General features: G+C 45.7%; 2 protein-coding genes across 5 annotated transcripts in view; one reads left to right on the top strand and one right to left on the bottom strand.

The window, feature by feature from the left end:
* Nucleotides 1-6,047, bottom strand: part of ACSBG2 (acyl-CoA synthetase bubblegum family member 2) — a 44,958-nt gene extending 38,911 nt beyond the window's left edge. The window contains exon 1 of the mRNA XM_037042770.1: nucleotides 5,854-6,047. Within this exon, the coding sequence (XP_036898665.1) occupies nucleotides 5,854-6,047 (194 nt within the window). The remainder of the gene's footprint in view (nucleotides 1-5,853) is intronic.
* Nucleotides 5,868-15,062, top strand: part of RFX2 (regulatory factor X2) — an 82,626-nt gene continuing 73,431 nt past the window's right edge. For all 4 annotated transcript variants that reach the window (XM_037042685.1, XM_037042682.1, XM_037042683.1 and 1 more), the window contains exon 1: nucleotides 5,868-5,943. The gene's annotated coding sequence lies outside the window, so the exon portion shown is untranslated. The remainder of the gene's footprint in view (nucleotides 5,944-15,062) is intronic.

Genomic DNA, 15,062 nt, shown 5'->3' with positions numbered 1-15,062 from the left:
GTCGTCAATTCCTCTGGGTCACACAGTAACTGCTGAACTTTTTGAGAAGCTGGGACTTTCAGTCTTAAAAGTGGGAAAGTCCCAAGGAAACTGGGAGGAGTGCCCACACCCTATAAATGATTCCCCGTTGACATCACTTGCCCTCGAGCTTCAGATAAGAGGACAAAGCAAGCAAGGTCCTGCCTCCCTGGCACCCCTGCTCTCCACCATCGCCCAGCTTTTCTGGTTCTGCAGCTTCCTGTGCTGCCGACTTTTGCTCTGACGCTTTCCTTGGGTCTCCTCCTTCCAGGGACTGAGCTACAGGCCTTCGCGGCGGTGTCAGACAGCCGAGCGAAGCTGGGCCTTAGTGGGGAGAGTCGTGACGTTACAGGCTGCTGCTCAACTGAGGAAGTTCCCTGTTAACTAAATGACGAGAGTCCTTGGAGTTTCTTTAAAAGCAGCCTGGCAGGTCCCCACCTTGTCCTTTCTCTCTATCAAGGACAACTGTCACTTAACCAGCCTAAACCTACTGCTTACCAACACGGAACCAAAATACCTTACTACATAGTATCGGTTGGTTCTGCTATAACATGGTATATATGTCCCTAAAAGTCCTACCCTGGGCAAAATTGCACAATAAAAACCACAGGGCTAGTGGTAAAATTGGATTACAGTGACAATACCTAAAAACTTCGTCAGTGAGTTGCGCAATTTTAAGAAATGAACTTAAACTAATATGGTAGTAGGCTTATTCAACAACAACTTCAGTGAGGTATAACTCACCCAAATGTGACAGTCACCCTTTGAAAGCATATAGTTCGGTGTTTCTTAGAATATGAACAAAGTTGTACAACTATTACCACAATCAATTTATAACATTTTCAGAAACCACCCCAGAAAGAAATACCATACACTTTAGCGGCCACTCCCCAGCCCCTCCCCCAGCCTGTGGACCAAAAGGGCCCACGCACGAAGCCTGACAAACTCAGGGGTGACCTGCACGGCGGCCCCACAAACTCAGAGACCAAAGTAACCACACAGGGTGGACTGGGATGAAAACTTAACCAAAAGCAGTTTATGGCAGAGTCACGTCCTAGGCTAGACTCTTTCCCGACGAAGGTCAATCTTTCCCCTAACAGAGTCTGTCTCTTCTCTTTTTGCATCTCTGACAACATAGCTTTGGGATGTCAAGGTGTTTTTCCAACCGCCCCTCCAGAGCAGAGACCGCAAATCCCCTCATTGTTACTGTTACCTTGTTATTTTTTTTTATTTTTCTAAAGTATGTTGGTTGATTTGAGAGAGAGAGAGAAACATTGGTATGAGAGAGAAACATCATTTGGTTGCCTCCCATATGCTCCCTTTCTGGAGATTGAACCCGAAACCTAGGCATGTGTTTCTGACCAGGAATCGAACCCCCCCATTTTGGTGTACCGGAGGGTGCTCCAACCCTCTGAGCCACATGGGGTGGAGCTTTGCTATTAATCATTGATTGTTAACTGTCTTGTACCCACCTACGTAACAGAAGTGTGTGTTCATCATTTCACTTTTCTATTTAATCCCAGAGCTTCCCCCACTTTGCTTTCTCTCACCTCCCTAATCTATCACCACCTCTTTCGATTGTAGTATATAAAATAAGGTGCAAAGCTGCTATTTTCTAGAGCATTTTCTCAAATCATTGAGGTTTTGCTTCCCAACAATTGCTGTCAGTTTGGCTCAAATAAACTGATAAAAATCCTTGCAGGTTTGGGTGTTTCTCACGTTGACAAGCCTCTGACCACCATTCATCTACTTTCTATCTCCCTGATTTGCCCATTCTGGACATTTCGTGTAAGTGGTATCTTACCATGTGCGACCTTTTTGGTGACCGACATCTTTCCCTCAGTGTAGTGTGGTGAAGGCTCACCCACGCAGTAGCACGTATCAGGGGTTCACTCCTCTTTATTGCCCCAAAATATTCCACTGCATTTTAGGCTGCATTTCTACTTTCCTGGTTTCCTTTAGAACACAAAAGTTTCCCATTTTGATGAAGTCCAATTTATCTGCTTTTTTCTTTTTGCATTTGTACTTTCAGCATCCTGTTGAAGAAACTGTTGCCAAACCAAGGCCATGGAGATTTTTTTCATGTATTTTCATCTAAGAGTTTCATAGTTTAAGCCCTTACAGTTAGGTCTATGATCTATTTTAATTTTTCACATGGGGTGAGGTAGTGGCCCAACTTTCTCCTTTCGTATGTGGAGACCCAGTCGTCCCAGCACCATGTGTTGAAGAGACGGTTCTTTTCCCATTAATGGTCTTAACACCCTCATCAAAAACAGGGGACTACAAATGCACAGGCTTATTTCTGAACTCTCAGTGGTGATCCATTTATCTGTATGTCTAGCCTTATCCCCAAACCACACTTGATTTTCACAGTAAGTTTTAAAATGCGGGAGTGTGAGTCCTCCAATTCTGTTCTTTCTCAAGATTGTTTGGCCTATTCTGGATTTCTTGCATTTCCACATAAAGGTGAGGATCAGCTTGTCAATTTCTGCAAAAAAAAAAGCTCTAGATTTTGATAGAGATTACACTGAGTCTGTAGATCAGTTTGGGGAGTATTACTATCTTAATAACATTAACTCTTCTCATCCATGAACATGGGATGTCTTGTAACTTATTTAGATCTCTAATCTTTTAATTACTTTTTTTCCTTTTAGTTTTCCTTGTACAGGTCTTGGCTTCTTTCATTAAATTTGCTCCCAAGTCTTTTATTGTTTTTGGTGTTATTATATAAGGGATTCTTTTCTTAATTTAAATTTCAGATTGTTCATTGCTCATGTATAGAAAAACAATTGAGTTTTGAATATATTTGCTTGTATTCTGAAACCTTGCTGAATTCCTTTAATAGTCCTGATAGCTTTTTAACGGTTCCTTAGGATTTTCCACATACAAGATCTTGTCATCTGCAAGTAGAGATAGTTTAGAGCATCCAGTTCAATGGTGGAGAGAAGTGGTGACAGCAGACGTCTTTGTCTCGTTCCTGAGCTTAGGTGGCAAGCACTCAGTTCCTCACAAGTCTCACTCACCACGGCATTTTTGTAGATGTTCTTTACCAGGCTGAGGAAGTCCTGCTCTGTTCCAAGTTTACTGAGTGTTTTTTTAATCATGAAAGAGTGCTGGATGTTGTCAAATGCTTGTTCTGCATCTGTTGAGATGATCATGTGTTTTTTGTCTTTTATTTCTACTAACATGGTTGTTTTTTATATTGAACCAACCAAAATTGCATTCTGGGGATAAATTCCACTTGGTCATGGGGTATAATTCTTTTTATATGTTGCTGGATTTAGTTTAATAGTATTTCATTTAGGACTTTTGCATCTATGTTCAAAAAGGATATTGTTTTTTAATTTTTTAAATTTATTTATCTTTAGAGAGGAAGGGAAGGAGAGAGGGAGAGAAATATCATGTATGGTTGCCTCTCGTGCATCCCCTGCTGGGAACTGGCCTGCAACCCAGGCATGTGCCCTGACTAGGCATGGAACCGCAATTGTGTGGTTCGCAGGCCCGCGCTCAATCCACTGAGCTACACCAGCCAGGACAGCAAAAAGGATATTGATCTCTAGTTTTCTCTTTTTGTGATATCTTTGTCTGCTTTTGGTAACAAGACAATATGTTTCATATAATGTTAGAAGGGACTCATGGAGTATTACCTCTCTTCTATTTTTAAGAATAGTTTGTGAAAGATTGGTGTTAATTCTTCTTTGAACATTTGGAAGAATTCACCAGTGAAGTCATATGGTCCTGGGTTTTTCTTTGTGGGCAGTTGTTTATTATTATTATTATTATTATTATTATCATCATCATCAATATTATCATTAATGCAGGTTCTTATTACAGGATCATTTGATTTTTTCTGGTTCTTCTCCAGTCAGTTTTGGTAGTTTATGTCTTTCTAGGAATTTGCCCATTTTATCTAGGATGTCCAACCTGCTGGCATACAATTGTTCATAATACTGTTTTATCATCTTTTCTAGGTTGGCTGAGATGCACCCTCTTTCATTCACGAGTTTGTAATTTGAGGCTCCTCTCTTATGTGGGTCTGTCAGTCTACTTCAATGTTTGTCAATTTTGTTGATAGTTCAAACTAACTTGTGTTTTTGTTAACTCTCTCTGTTAATTTTCTATTCTTTATTTTGTTTATTCTGGCCCTAATCTTTATTGTTTTACTTATTCTGTTAGCTTCTGGTGTAGTTTACTCTTATCTTTCAGTTTCTTAAGCAGACAATGAAACTCTTTTAATCAAAGAGTTTCATGTTTTCTCACATTTCATGAAAGATAATTCTTTTTTTTTAATTCTCACCTGAGGACATATTATCATTGCTTTTTAGAGAGAGAGGTGAAAAAGACACATGGATTTGTTGGTCGCCTGCTGTAGCGTGGGCATGGAGTCCAAAACCCAAGTATGTGCTGGAATTGAATGTATATAACCTTTCAGTGTACAGGGCGACACTCCAGACAACTGAGCCACACCGGCCAGGGCAGATTATTCTTTTTGATTTTTAAAAACCATTTAGATTAAAAATATTTTAAAATTTTCAATCTTTTATATTGAAATCTATGGGCTTCAAAAAACAGGTACTAGGCACCCACAGGTCAGTCTGCCGACACTGGACCCAGACTATGCCTGGATATCACTTGTCAATATGAGAAATGTTCAAACCTGTACAAAATTTTTATGAGTTTATCTGAGCCAAACTGACAGCAATTGCCAGGAAGCAAAACCCTAATGAATTGAGAAAATGCTCAATAAAATGGCAGTTTTACATCTTATTTTATATATTACAGTCAAAAGAGGAAGCATAAGTGGGTTACATGAAATCCTTTGGTGATAGATTAGGGAGGCAGGAGAAAAGAAAGCAAGAAACTTCTGGGATTAGGTAAAAAGTAAAAAGAAACACACACACATTTTGCTGTGTAAAATGCGCACTTTTTTGCCCAAATTTTTGAGGGAAAAATAAGAATGTGCATTACACATGACACAATTACCCATGGGTATAATCCGTGTATAATGCGCACCAAAACGCGGGTGCACGTTATACAGAGCAAAGCACCTTACTTCTTTTATGCAGGTGGGTATAAGACAGTTAACAATTAACACGGTAACAAAACGATGGGGATTTTGTGGTCTCTGCTCTGATGTGTTTGTGCCCAGAGTAGTCCTGAAAAAGGACAGTTACATTGACATTCCAAGTATAATAATGCAGATGAAAATAAGGCAATAGACAGGCTCAATTAATGTAAAGATTGACTTGTCAGGGAAGATTCCAGCCTAGGATACGACCACCTGCCTTGAACCACTTTCAGTTCAAAAGTTTTAATCTCAGACCATCCTATATAGGCTTCCCCTGGGGCTTGTCAGGTTCAGTGTGTGGCCCCTTTTCATGCACACCCTTCATCATCTGTGAAATAAAGGAAGGTGGGTTCCCCAAACTCAGCCTTCCGGGATCCCCGCCACCAGCCACAGGCCCACACAAACCTCCCTCCTCAACTCTGGTATCCGTGGGTGCCTCCAACTAAGTCCCGCCCCCCTTCCCGGTGACTGGTCGGCAGTCCTTTTCCTCCCCAGCGACACTCTCTCTGACAAGCACCACCATCAGCCAATGGAATGCCGCAGAACCTTTGTGCCACGCCCTCCCATGCCCGTTGAAGGCGGGCATGGGCGGGCCGTTGAAGGGGTGGGGCACGGAGCCTGGTAACCGTTGCCGGTAACAACGCCCCACCCCGTTGGGGCGGGCGGGCGGGCGGCGCGAGGCGGGCAGCCGGGCGCGAGGAGGAGCAGCAGCCGCGGCAGCCACCGCCGCCGCCATAGAGACTGTAGCCGTGGAGACTGTTACTTACCAACGGGGACCAACACGCAGCAGCCGCTGCAGCCGCCGCCTCAGCCGCCGCCGGGGGAGCCGCTGCCTGAACTCCCGGCCAGAACTCCAGGTGACCGATGCGATCGCCCGGGGCCCTGCCCCGGCGGGGAGTGCTGGGGTGGCGGGGCTCCGGACAGGGACTGGGGGGCTAGCAGCGCAGCCCCTGCCGTCCATCCTAAACGTCCGGACAGCGCGTCCGCAGGACCCGCCTTCGAACCCCAAGTCCCGCAGAAGCTGCTGAGTTTAGAGTCTCCCTGAAACTCCTCCTTCCTTTTAACCAAACTCGGGGGGAAGTGGGGATCTGACGCCTCACTTTTTATAAAACTTCCGGGATAGGACGCCCGCGGACCACTCGCAGTCTTACCCCGAAAATCCCGGAGTCGGGGGCGCCCCGATGACCTATCTCAAACTTCTTTTAAACTTCCTTAACCGGAAGCTCCTGCGGACCCCTTTCGTTCCCCAAATCTGTGAAATTGGGGCTCCCCGGGGCCCTCGTCTCTCTTAACCTTAGACTTCTAGTTAGGAGGGGCTCGAAGACGCTTCTCGCCGTCACCCCAAATTCCTGTGTTGGGGAGCCCGGGGACCCCCTTCTCGTTTTGACCCCCCGCACCGTACTCAATCGGAAGGCGCCCCTTGACCCCGTTTCTCAGTTTTTAACCAAAAGTCCGTGAGCTGGTCTTGGTGAAGAACCCCTCCCTCTTCTCACTTTTTCTCGAGTCCCGGAGACTCCGGTGTCCCGGGGACCCGTTTCTCGCCTTCGCCCCCAAACCCCGGAGCGCTCGGCCCTCTGGCCCTCGCTCCCGCCTCCCTCTGAACTCCGCGTTCCTTCGCACCCCACCGCTGTCTCCTGCATTCGGACCGATCGAAGTTTCCCCAAAAGGTTTTATAGTTACTATTATTCATTTATTACTCTATTAAAGAGCCCAACCTGTGGCCCGAACTCCTCCGTGGCGTTTTTCTCCTGCGGTTGTGTAAGTGTGTGTGCGCGTGTGTGAATCCAAACCCCGTCAGTATCCGCACCACACCCCGACCCCCCGCGAAGTTCTTTATTCCTTTCCTTTTCGCTCTGCGAGAAGCCGGGACGCTCCCTCCGGCTCCGTCCCTGAGGGTTTTCTCGCCGCTGCGCGAGGAAAGTTGGGTTTCCGAGCGGCTTTAAACGGAGCCCGCGGGGCGCGCTGCCCCTGCCGTGAGGGCGGCGACGCGGGTGGTTCGTCGTCCTAATTTTAATCTCCCGGTTGCCCCGCAGGAATGAGGGACTAGGGCATGATGCGTAGGAGGGCTGGGCTGCGCTGCGCTCCCCGTAGACCTTATTCCTGCTTCTGCGTGTGAGGGCTCGGTCCAGTCATTTCCTTGTTTTGTGAAATCAGCGGTCAGTGCAGATTTCCATAAATCCCCCCACTCCCAGTCCCAATGAGCTTTATCTTTTCAAATCCAAATTATCAAACCTATACAAGGCTCTCAGTTCTGACTTCCCCAACAAACAAGTATTAATAATAATAATAACGACACAAAACATCAATAACTGTTTTTATGATTGCGCATATTGTCAGTATGTCTTCACCTTTTTGCTTCATGCCCTGAAATATTTTTTATTGTTGTTCAAGTACAGTTTTCTGCCTTTGAAATATTTTTTATTTGCTTTTATAAAGACCCTAACCCTCTGTCCTGGGGAGTAGAGGGACTGATTACCCACTCAAGTTTAAAAACTTGAACTAACTTGAATAACTGTAGACATGACTACTCACCTGCTCTGACCCATGGGCAGTAAGCCCTCCCCAGAAAAGGAATTTCATAATCTTAATGACCAGCGCTGCTTCTCCCACAGGCTTCATAAAGTATGGGAGGGGACATGGTAGTTTTTTTTATTAAAAAGACTTCCCATACTATATGATGGAAAAGATAACCTGTTCTGTGATCTTGTGGTATTCCAACTGACTTGGGTGAGGAATGAGTTCAGAAGCCCTTTGCCCCGCAGTGAAAGCAATACCAAATCGATTAGCCCTTTAGGGCCACACCTCTCTTGTCCCAAGTAAACCATCCAAGATGCTTAAAAGGGGTATCAGGAGGACAGAAACCAGGTTATTGATTGTCCCCAATTAGCAGATTAGAAATCCTTTGAAATTCAGCTGGTGTTTGCTTTCTGGGTGAAGTGCACAGATTACCTTAATATTCATCTTTTAACCTCGTTTATCACAAAAGCGCTGCTGGTATGCAGCCATTCACCAGAAGTGGGAATGCTGTGAAATTGTTTATCTGGCTCTTCTTATTCCTTAGATCTAACTTGTAGTTTCAGTTTCAAGTTATAAAATTAATATTAGTCAGTAATTAATTAATGTAACTTTTTAAAAAGATTTTATTTATTTATCATTAGAGAGGAAAGGAAGGGAGAGAAGGAGAGAAACATCAGTGTGTGGTTGCCTCTCATGAGTCCCCTGCTGGGAACTGGCCCGAAACCCAGGCATGTGCCTGGACTGGGAATCGAACCGAGATCGCATGGTTCGCAGGCCCGCGCTCAATCCACTGAGCTTCATCAGCCAGGGATAATTAGTGTAACTTTAATTAATATTATAATTGAGTCAAAATTTTGGATGTTCTCATGGGATTTTTTAATTTTATTTATTTATTTATTTATTTATTTAGAGAGAGAAGGGATGGGAGGGAGAAAGAGAGGAAGAGAAACATTGATGGGTGGTTGCCTCTCATGTACCCCCCACTGGGGACCTGGCCCACAACCCAGGCATGGGCCCTGACTGGGAATCGAACTGGTGACCCTTTGGTTCACAGACCAGGCACTCATTCCACTGAGCCACACCAACCAGGGCACTTGTAGGATTTTTATAGTTATGTGTGGTTATTTTACTCATAAAATTCCAGGGCCTAAAGGAACCATATCTTACCATAATATATTTGACTCTTTTTAATAAACTGCAGGTTGACCACTTATTTAAATAATATGCTCCCCCCATACACACCTACTTATTTGTAAAATGTGAGGTATTGACAAAACAAGAAGTTTTCAGGGAAACTGCCTTGCTTGGGGACCCTCATAAACTCCGGGACAGGGAAGTACAAGTTCTGACCCAGTGCCTGAAATTCCTAGCTGGGACACACCTGCCACACACATTCATATCTCTGCAGAAACTGTATACAGATTCCCATTCAATGGGGTAGATAAGGACCGTCAACAACCTCGGGCCACTTTGGGTCAGATTTGTTGCCAAATGAGTCAATGCCAAGTTTACCGAAAACTTCAGAGCTGTCTGGATTTCAGTATTATTATAAAGAAGCATGAACTTATATATAAAAAAGAGCATTTTGATCCCCTTCCTAGAATGTAAATGGCAATCAGCTCTACCACAGCCCGTGTTCTCTCAGATACGTGCCTGACACGGAGTGTGTGCTTCATTCATCCAATGAATGAATGAGTGGCACATGTGTTGGGAATTAGAGAGAAAATTGAAAACTACCTCCATGCTTTTTGTAAACCCCAAGATCAGCAAAGTAATTCTTAAAGGAAAAACTAAAAGTGGGAGAACTTGAGCAGAGGACGATGCAGAATTGGGTAGTAGGATGTGGAATACGAAGTAGGTGAGTCTGGAACAATTCATGCTGGGGAAGCTCAGACCAAGATCACCAGTGAGGACTCAGGCTTCTAAGAGCTTCCTAGCAGAAAAATCTGGCCAGCTGCCTGCTGGACACATCCAGATGGATTCAGATGACAATCTAAACATGAGGTGACCAAGCTGAGACCAAGATTGTGCCCCGCCAAACGCACTTCTCCTGAGTTCTGTCCTCCCTTTTTAAGTGTCTGCTGACTTCTCTCAGCCACTCAGGTCAACACTTTGGCGTTGGCCTCCATTCCTCTTTCTCTCAAGTCATCCGCAAAATAACCCACCCCACCTTTGGTGGGGACCTAGAATCCAACCACGGCTGGCAGCCTCCACTGCCAGCCCCTACTCCAAGACACCATCACCTGTTGCCCAGATGATTCTAGCCTGTTCACCCAATGGGGGCGGGGGTCATATTGTGTCCTGTTGTGTATTTCTTGGTTCAAACCCTCCCATAGCTCCCATCTCACTTAGAACAAAAGCCAAGGTCTCCCCCCACCCCAAACTCTCCCCCTACCCTGGCTGCCCACCCCAATATCTCTTTGGCCTTGTCTCCAACTACATACCCTATGCCAGCCTCCCAGAAGTTCCCAGACCCTCTGCCTGGAAAGAGTTTGGCCCAGGTACCGGGAGTGGTGGGGGGTGGAGATTGCTCCTCCCTCACTGCCTTCAGACCTTTTCAAAATGTTACCTTCCCACTTGAAGGTGATGTACTTTTGGCCTCCTTCGAGTTCATCACTGTCTAATACTCCGTATGTTATGCTTATTGATTTTATTATCATTGTCTCCTCTTGGAAAGCCAGCTCAGTGAGGGAAAGAAGCGCTGTTTTATTAATGTCCATATTCCCAGCACTGAGAATAATTCTGGCACTGTATGCCAGAATAAGTAAATATTTGTTAAATGAATAAATAAATGTTTTTCTGCACAGCTATGGGAAAGCATATAGAAATTAAGAGTAATTCCTTATCCAGCACATACAACCAGCTCTGAGACCCAGTACAGACCAGATCAGATGAATACAGCGGAGGGAAGAGTGAAGGAGGAGCCGAAGGTCGGATGTAGGATGTGCTGCGGAAGTGGCTTTAGGGCCTGGAAAGACAGGGGGTTGGTAGTAGCTCTGTGATTGCTTTGTTAGAACTAATATCCGTAACTGTTTAGCATAGGGCCTGGTACTCCGCAAAGAGTAATTATTGTTTTTTAAAAAGTAAAGGGTTTAGGGAGAGAGAGAGACAAATTGATGTAAGACAGAAATATTGATCAATTGCTTCCCCCACGTGCCCCGACATGGGGATCGCACCTGCAACCTAGGTATGTGCCCTGATCGGAAACTGAGTTTGCAACCTTTTGGTATACAGGACAACACTCCAACCATTATTTCTATTTTTCCTGGGACAAGCAGAAGTGGCCTGAGATGTTTTTTGTATTGGTTTCCTGTCCAGTACCAAATGTTGAGTAGTCGTTGAGTGGACATGTCCGACTCGGTCTTACACTGTCCGTTTAAGGGTGGGGAATGCCCTTCTGTTAGCATAGAAATTCACTGGTACAAATGTATTACTTTGCAAATGCAAGTTCTTTGCAAAAATGAAACAAGTCATTCACATCTTGGCTGTGGTATAGATCCTTCTGAAATTACATCCCATACATCACACTTTTGGGTGGACTTTGTTGAGTGACCAGCCCTGCAGGCAGACTCTGAGATGAGAACATTGAGAAAGGTTGCCCTTCTCTGGTATCACCAGTTCCTCAATGCCACTAGGAGACGTCTGGAGTCAGTCCCTTGGAGGTGAGACCTGGCCTGGTCTTCGTGCCAGGACTTGAGTTAAGCCCTCAGGGGCAGACAGCCTGGCCTTGCTCCTTGCTCCACCTCACTTCTTTTTTTTCTGAAATGCATTCCTTTTTTATGATACATGGGTTTTGTATGTTTGAGAACCCCATTTCCTGCCCCGGCAACTCCTTATTCTTATTTTTCATTTTTGTGAATGCTATGACTTTCTGAAAACTAAGTTGACTCCCAAAACCTGTAAATTACACATGCAGCAAGTGGATTTTGGATGCTGTGAATCACATGACAGCTTCCATAGTCTGTATTTAAAAATTATAAAGCCATTAAAAATATGTAGAACTTACATGCAATGGCCCAATATAGCAATTGCCATTTACCATGTAATGAAGCCAGATTTGCCATATACAGTAAGCGTATTTCTACTAAGATCTTTGTATTATTTTGAGTGTGTGTGTGCCTGCATGCATGTGTGAATTTAAGAACCGGCTACTGGTGTCCAGGGAACTCTTCAGGAGGTGACAGTTGAGCTGAGACTAACACTGTGAGAGAGAAAGACCCTGTGGACTTCAGAGGAAAGAGCCTTCTAGGCAGGAGGCAGGAGGCAGGTGCAAAGGTCCTGGAAGAGGGAATCAGGGCAAGAGGAATCAGCCAGGCCTTGTCAAGGAAGAGAAAGGCAGCTGTGTGTCTAATCCCTGGTGAGCAGAAGGACAGGCAGAAGGTCTCAGAGGCCATGGGGAAGAGTCTAGAATCTATTCTAAGTATAAATTAGACCTGATTTCTCTTCTGCCTGTAGTTGTCTGATCTGTGGTGTTTAGTTGTTAGCCAGAAGACCTGCTTTCTGGGCCTCTGACAATTGCTCATCATCCATTCGTACTAGAAATTCATCCTATGAGATGATGGAGACCAGATTACCACTAGGAAAGGAAGCCGGCTTTAAAAAGGGGCTATGCTGGATGTCTCTGTGTGCACCGTGAGTGAGCACATAGAGGAGGGAGGCCACTCTCCCTGGAGGGGCCAAGAGGGGTGATGGATTTGAGCTGATTCTGGATAGTGGTGTCCTGCAGGCTGTCACTGGGGTGAGTAGCGGCATGGCTGTGTTTCCAGCAAGCAGGGTACGAGGAAGATTAGCAGAGAGCAGGTATAGACCAACGCAACCTGTTTTCTGTAAGTGAAGTTTTATTGGAACACAGCCGCGCCCATTCACTTACTTCCCATCTCTGGCAGCTTTTGCAAGGCAACAGCAAGGTTGAGTGTTTGTGACACAGGCAGAATGCGGACCTCAAAGCCTAAAATATTTACTGTCTGGGCCTTTACAGAAAATGTTTGCAACCCCACGGACAGATGAGATTTGTGTCTCTGGCACTGGGCTGAGAGGTGTGTGGGAAAGCAGCTTTGTGACCAGGCATGATATTGGCAGATGCATCGGAAGTCTTGGTGTCTGGAGGTTGGCGGGGGAGAGATTACTGTTGCCGTATCTAGGTGAATGGTTACAAGGACCTGCCTGACAGCCCCAACGGGTGGTGGGGTGCTGGGTAAGACAGAGCTGTGGGATTCACAGAGACTTTGGGGACCCGGTGACTTGCGGTGGGACAAAGGACAAGAGAATCCCATAGCAATTCCCAGGTGTCTGGCTTTGGGGATCAGGTGGAACATGTCATTTCAATGAGTGGGGGACCATAGGAGAAGCTGCTTTGGGGTGGGAGAGTCATGAATTCAGTCACTAGCCTGGCTGGCTTGAGCCACCATTGGTGGGACAGCGAAGTGGGGATGTTTCCCAGTGTGCACAGTGGAGTGGCGGCCTCTGGAGCTGAAGGGACAGGCCAGGCTGGAGGTCGGGATTTGGGAGCTGTCAGCGGACAGTCGGTCATTTCAGTCAGGAAAACAGATGAGATCACCCACGGAGAGGGTGGGGAGGGAGCAGAGAGGGCCAGGGCACAGCCATCAAAACCCGAGGAGCAGGACACAGAGGGAAGTGTTTTAAACTGTGGCAAAATACAGAATTTGGAAGCATAAAATTTACTATTTTAACCATTTTAAGTGTATAGTTTGGTCGAAGTAAGTACATATCGTTGTGCAATCACCACCACCACCACCATGTGTCTCCAGAACTTTCTCACCTTCCCAGACTGAAACTCTCTCCCCATGAAACACTGACTCCCATCCCCTCCCCCAGCCCTTGGCTCCACCATCTACTTCCTGTCTCTGTGGTTCTGACTCTTCCAGGGACGACCTGTGAGTAGAATCACACAGTATTTTTTGTGTGTGTCTGGCTAATTCACTAAGCATAATGTCCCTAAGATTCATCCATATTGTAGCAGGTGTCAACATTTCTTTCTTTCTCAAGGCTGAATAATATTCCATCTTCTGGGTGGACCACATTGTGTTTATTCATTGGTTTGTCCATCCACGGGCGCTTGGGTCGTTCCACTGTTTGGCCTTTGTGTATGACGCTGGGCAGAGGGGGTACTGAGGGATTCTCAGGTGGAAGGAGAAACTGGAAATGGACTCTGCAGGCCCAGGGGGAGTAACTCGAGGACTGAGCACGGGGACACATGCAGCCTGACCAAGACCAGACCTGCCAGACAAGACCACTCCCCATAGAAAGGCAGAAGGCTCAACTCAGGAGCACCTGTCTCCCTGGAAATGTGCTAAAATCACCCTACTGATTCAGAAGTCCATTCCTAAAGTCATACTAGCACTTAATTATGCTTACATTTTAAAAATGCAAACTGTTTATCTTTTAGAAACAGCGCCATGTTTCTAGGATACGTTTCTGTCCAAAAGGTGATTCGTGGGGTAAGGCCTTAGAAGCAGTTTCCAAAAAAATTACCAACCCACAAATATGTTCCAGCTCCACCCTGACCAGGGAGAACCCAAAGAAAACACAGAGTGCTTTCCCACCTCTGCCGTTCTTCTTGGAATGTGTACAGGCAGATGCAGCCTGCTTTGAGAAAAAATAGATTTGGAATTCTGGACCCGCAGAAATCAGCTTAAAGGATAGGCTTCCGCTTTTTTCAGAGAACTCTTCATTTTCTCTGATGAAGGGACTTATGAGGGACTTCGTTATGTGGGGAGCGCTCAGGGCACTCCGTCTACTCAGCAAATATTTTGGAGCTCCAAATATCAAACATTTTATAATGAGTTGAGTATTTTGAATGTTTTCATATATCATCAGGTGAAAAGCTAAGAGGGAAGAAAATGCTAGAAAATTTAAAAATTGTTAGCAACCATTGGCCACTGACACTCAGATACAAAGTTAAAGCATAAGCTGGGGATATTATTTCAGGAGCTGGCCAGTCGTGTAAATCATGGTATGGTCATACAGCCAACTCTTAAAATGACAACCGGGAGTAAATAGAAAGTATTTCTGGAAGCCCCGTGTGACTCAGTTAATTGCTGGCCTTAGGTCACACTGGGCATGTATTTGTCAGCTGGGCCTTAATCGCTGAAGCGACCCAGTGTGCAAGGGACAGGTCCAACGGTGAGCGGCTATTTTGGACACTACGGGATGGTGGAGTTGGCAGCAGAAACAGCACAAGGTGGTGCCTTCACCAGACTTCTGGTTGGAAGCTTCTCCCCTTCCCTTTGTGGTGTCTACAGAGCCTAGCTTCTGTCCCCGTTGTAGCTGCAGAGGTGACTGGAGTCCTCTCTCCTGCTTGCTGCAAGGGGCCCCGCCCTCCTCTCCTGTCCTGGGAGTGCTGTCTCCCCAGCACCCAGCTCAGCACCAGTATAGCACCAGTACCGGCACGCCACGCCACATCACCTCATATCCTGCATAGACTGGGTTCCTTGTCTCA

The sequence above is a fragment of the Sturnira hondurensis genome, unplaced genomic scaffold (assembly GCF_014824575.4).
Source record: "Sturnira hondurensis isolate 20B ecotype Veracruz unplaced genomic scaffold, ASM1482457v3 Scaffold0003693, whole genome shotgun sequence".
In the NCBI taxonomy this organism is placed as follows: domain Eukaryota; kingdom Metazoa; phylum Chordata; class Mammalia; order Chiroptera; family Phyllostomidae; genus Sturnira; species Sturnira hondurensis.
Note: the sequence above shows the minus strand (reverse complement) of the source record. Positions and strands in the feature narration are given on the sequence as shown.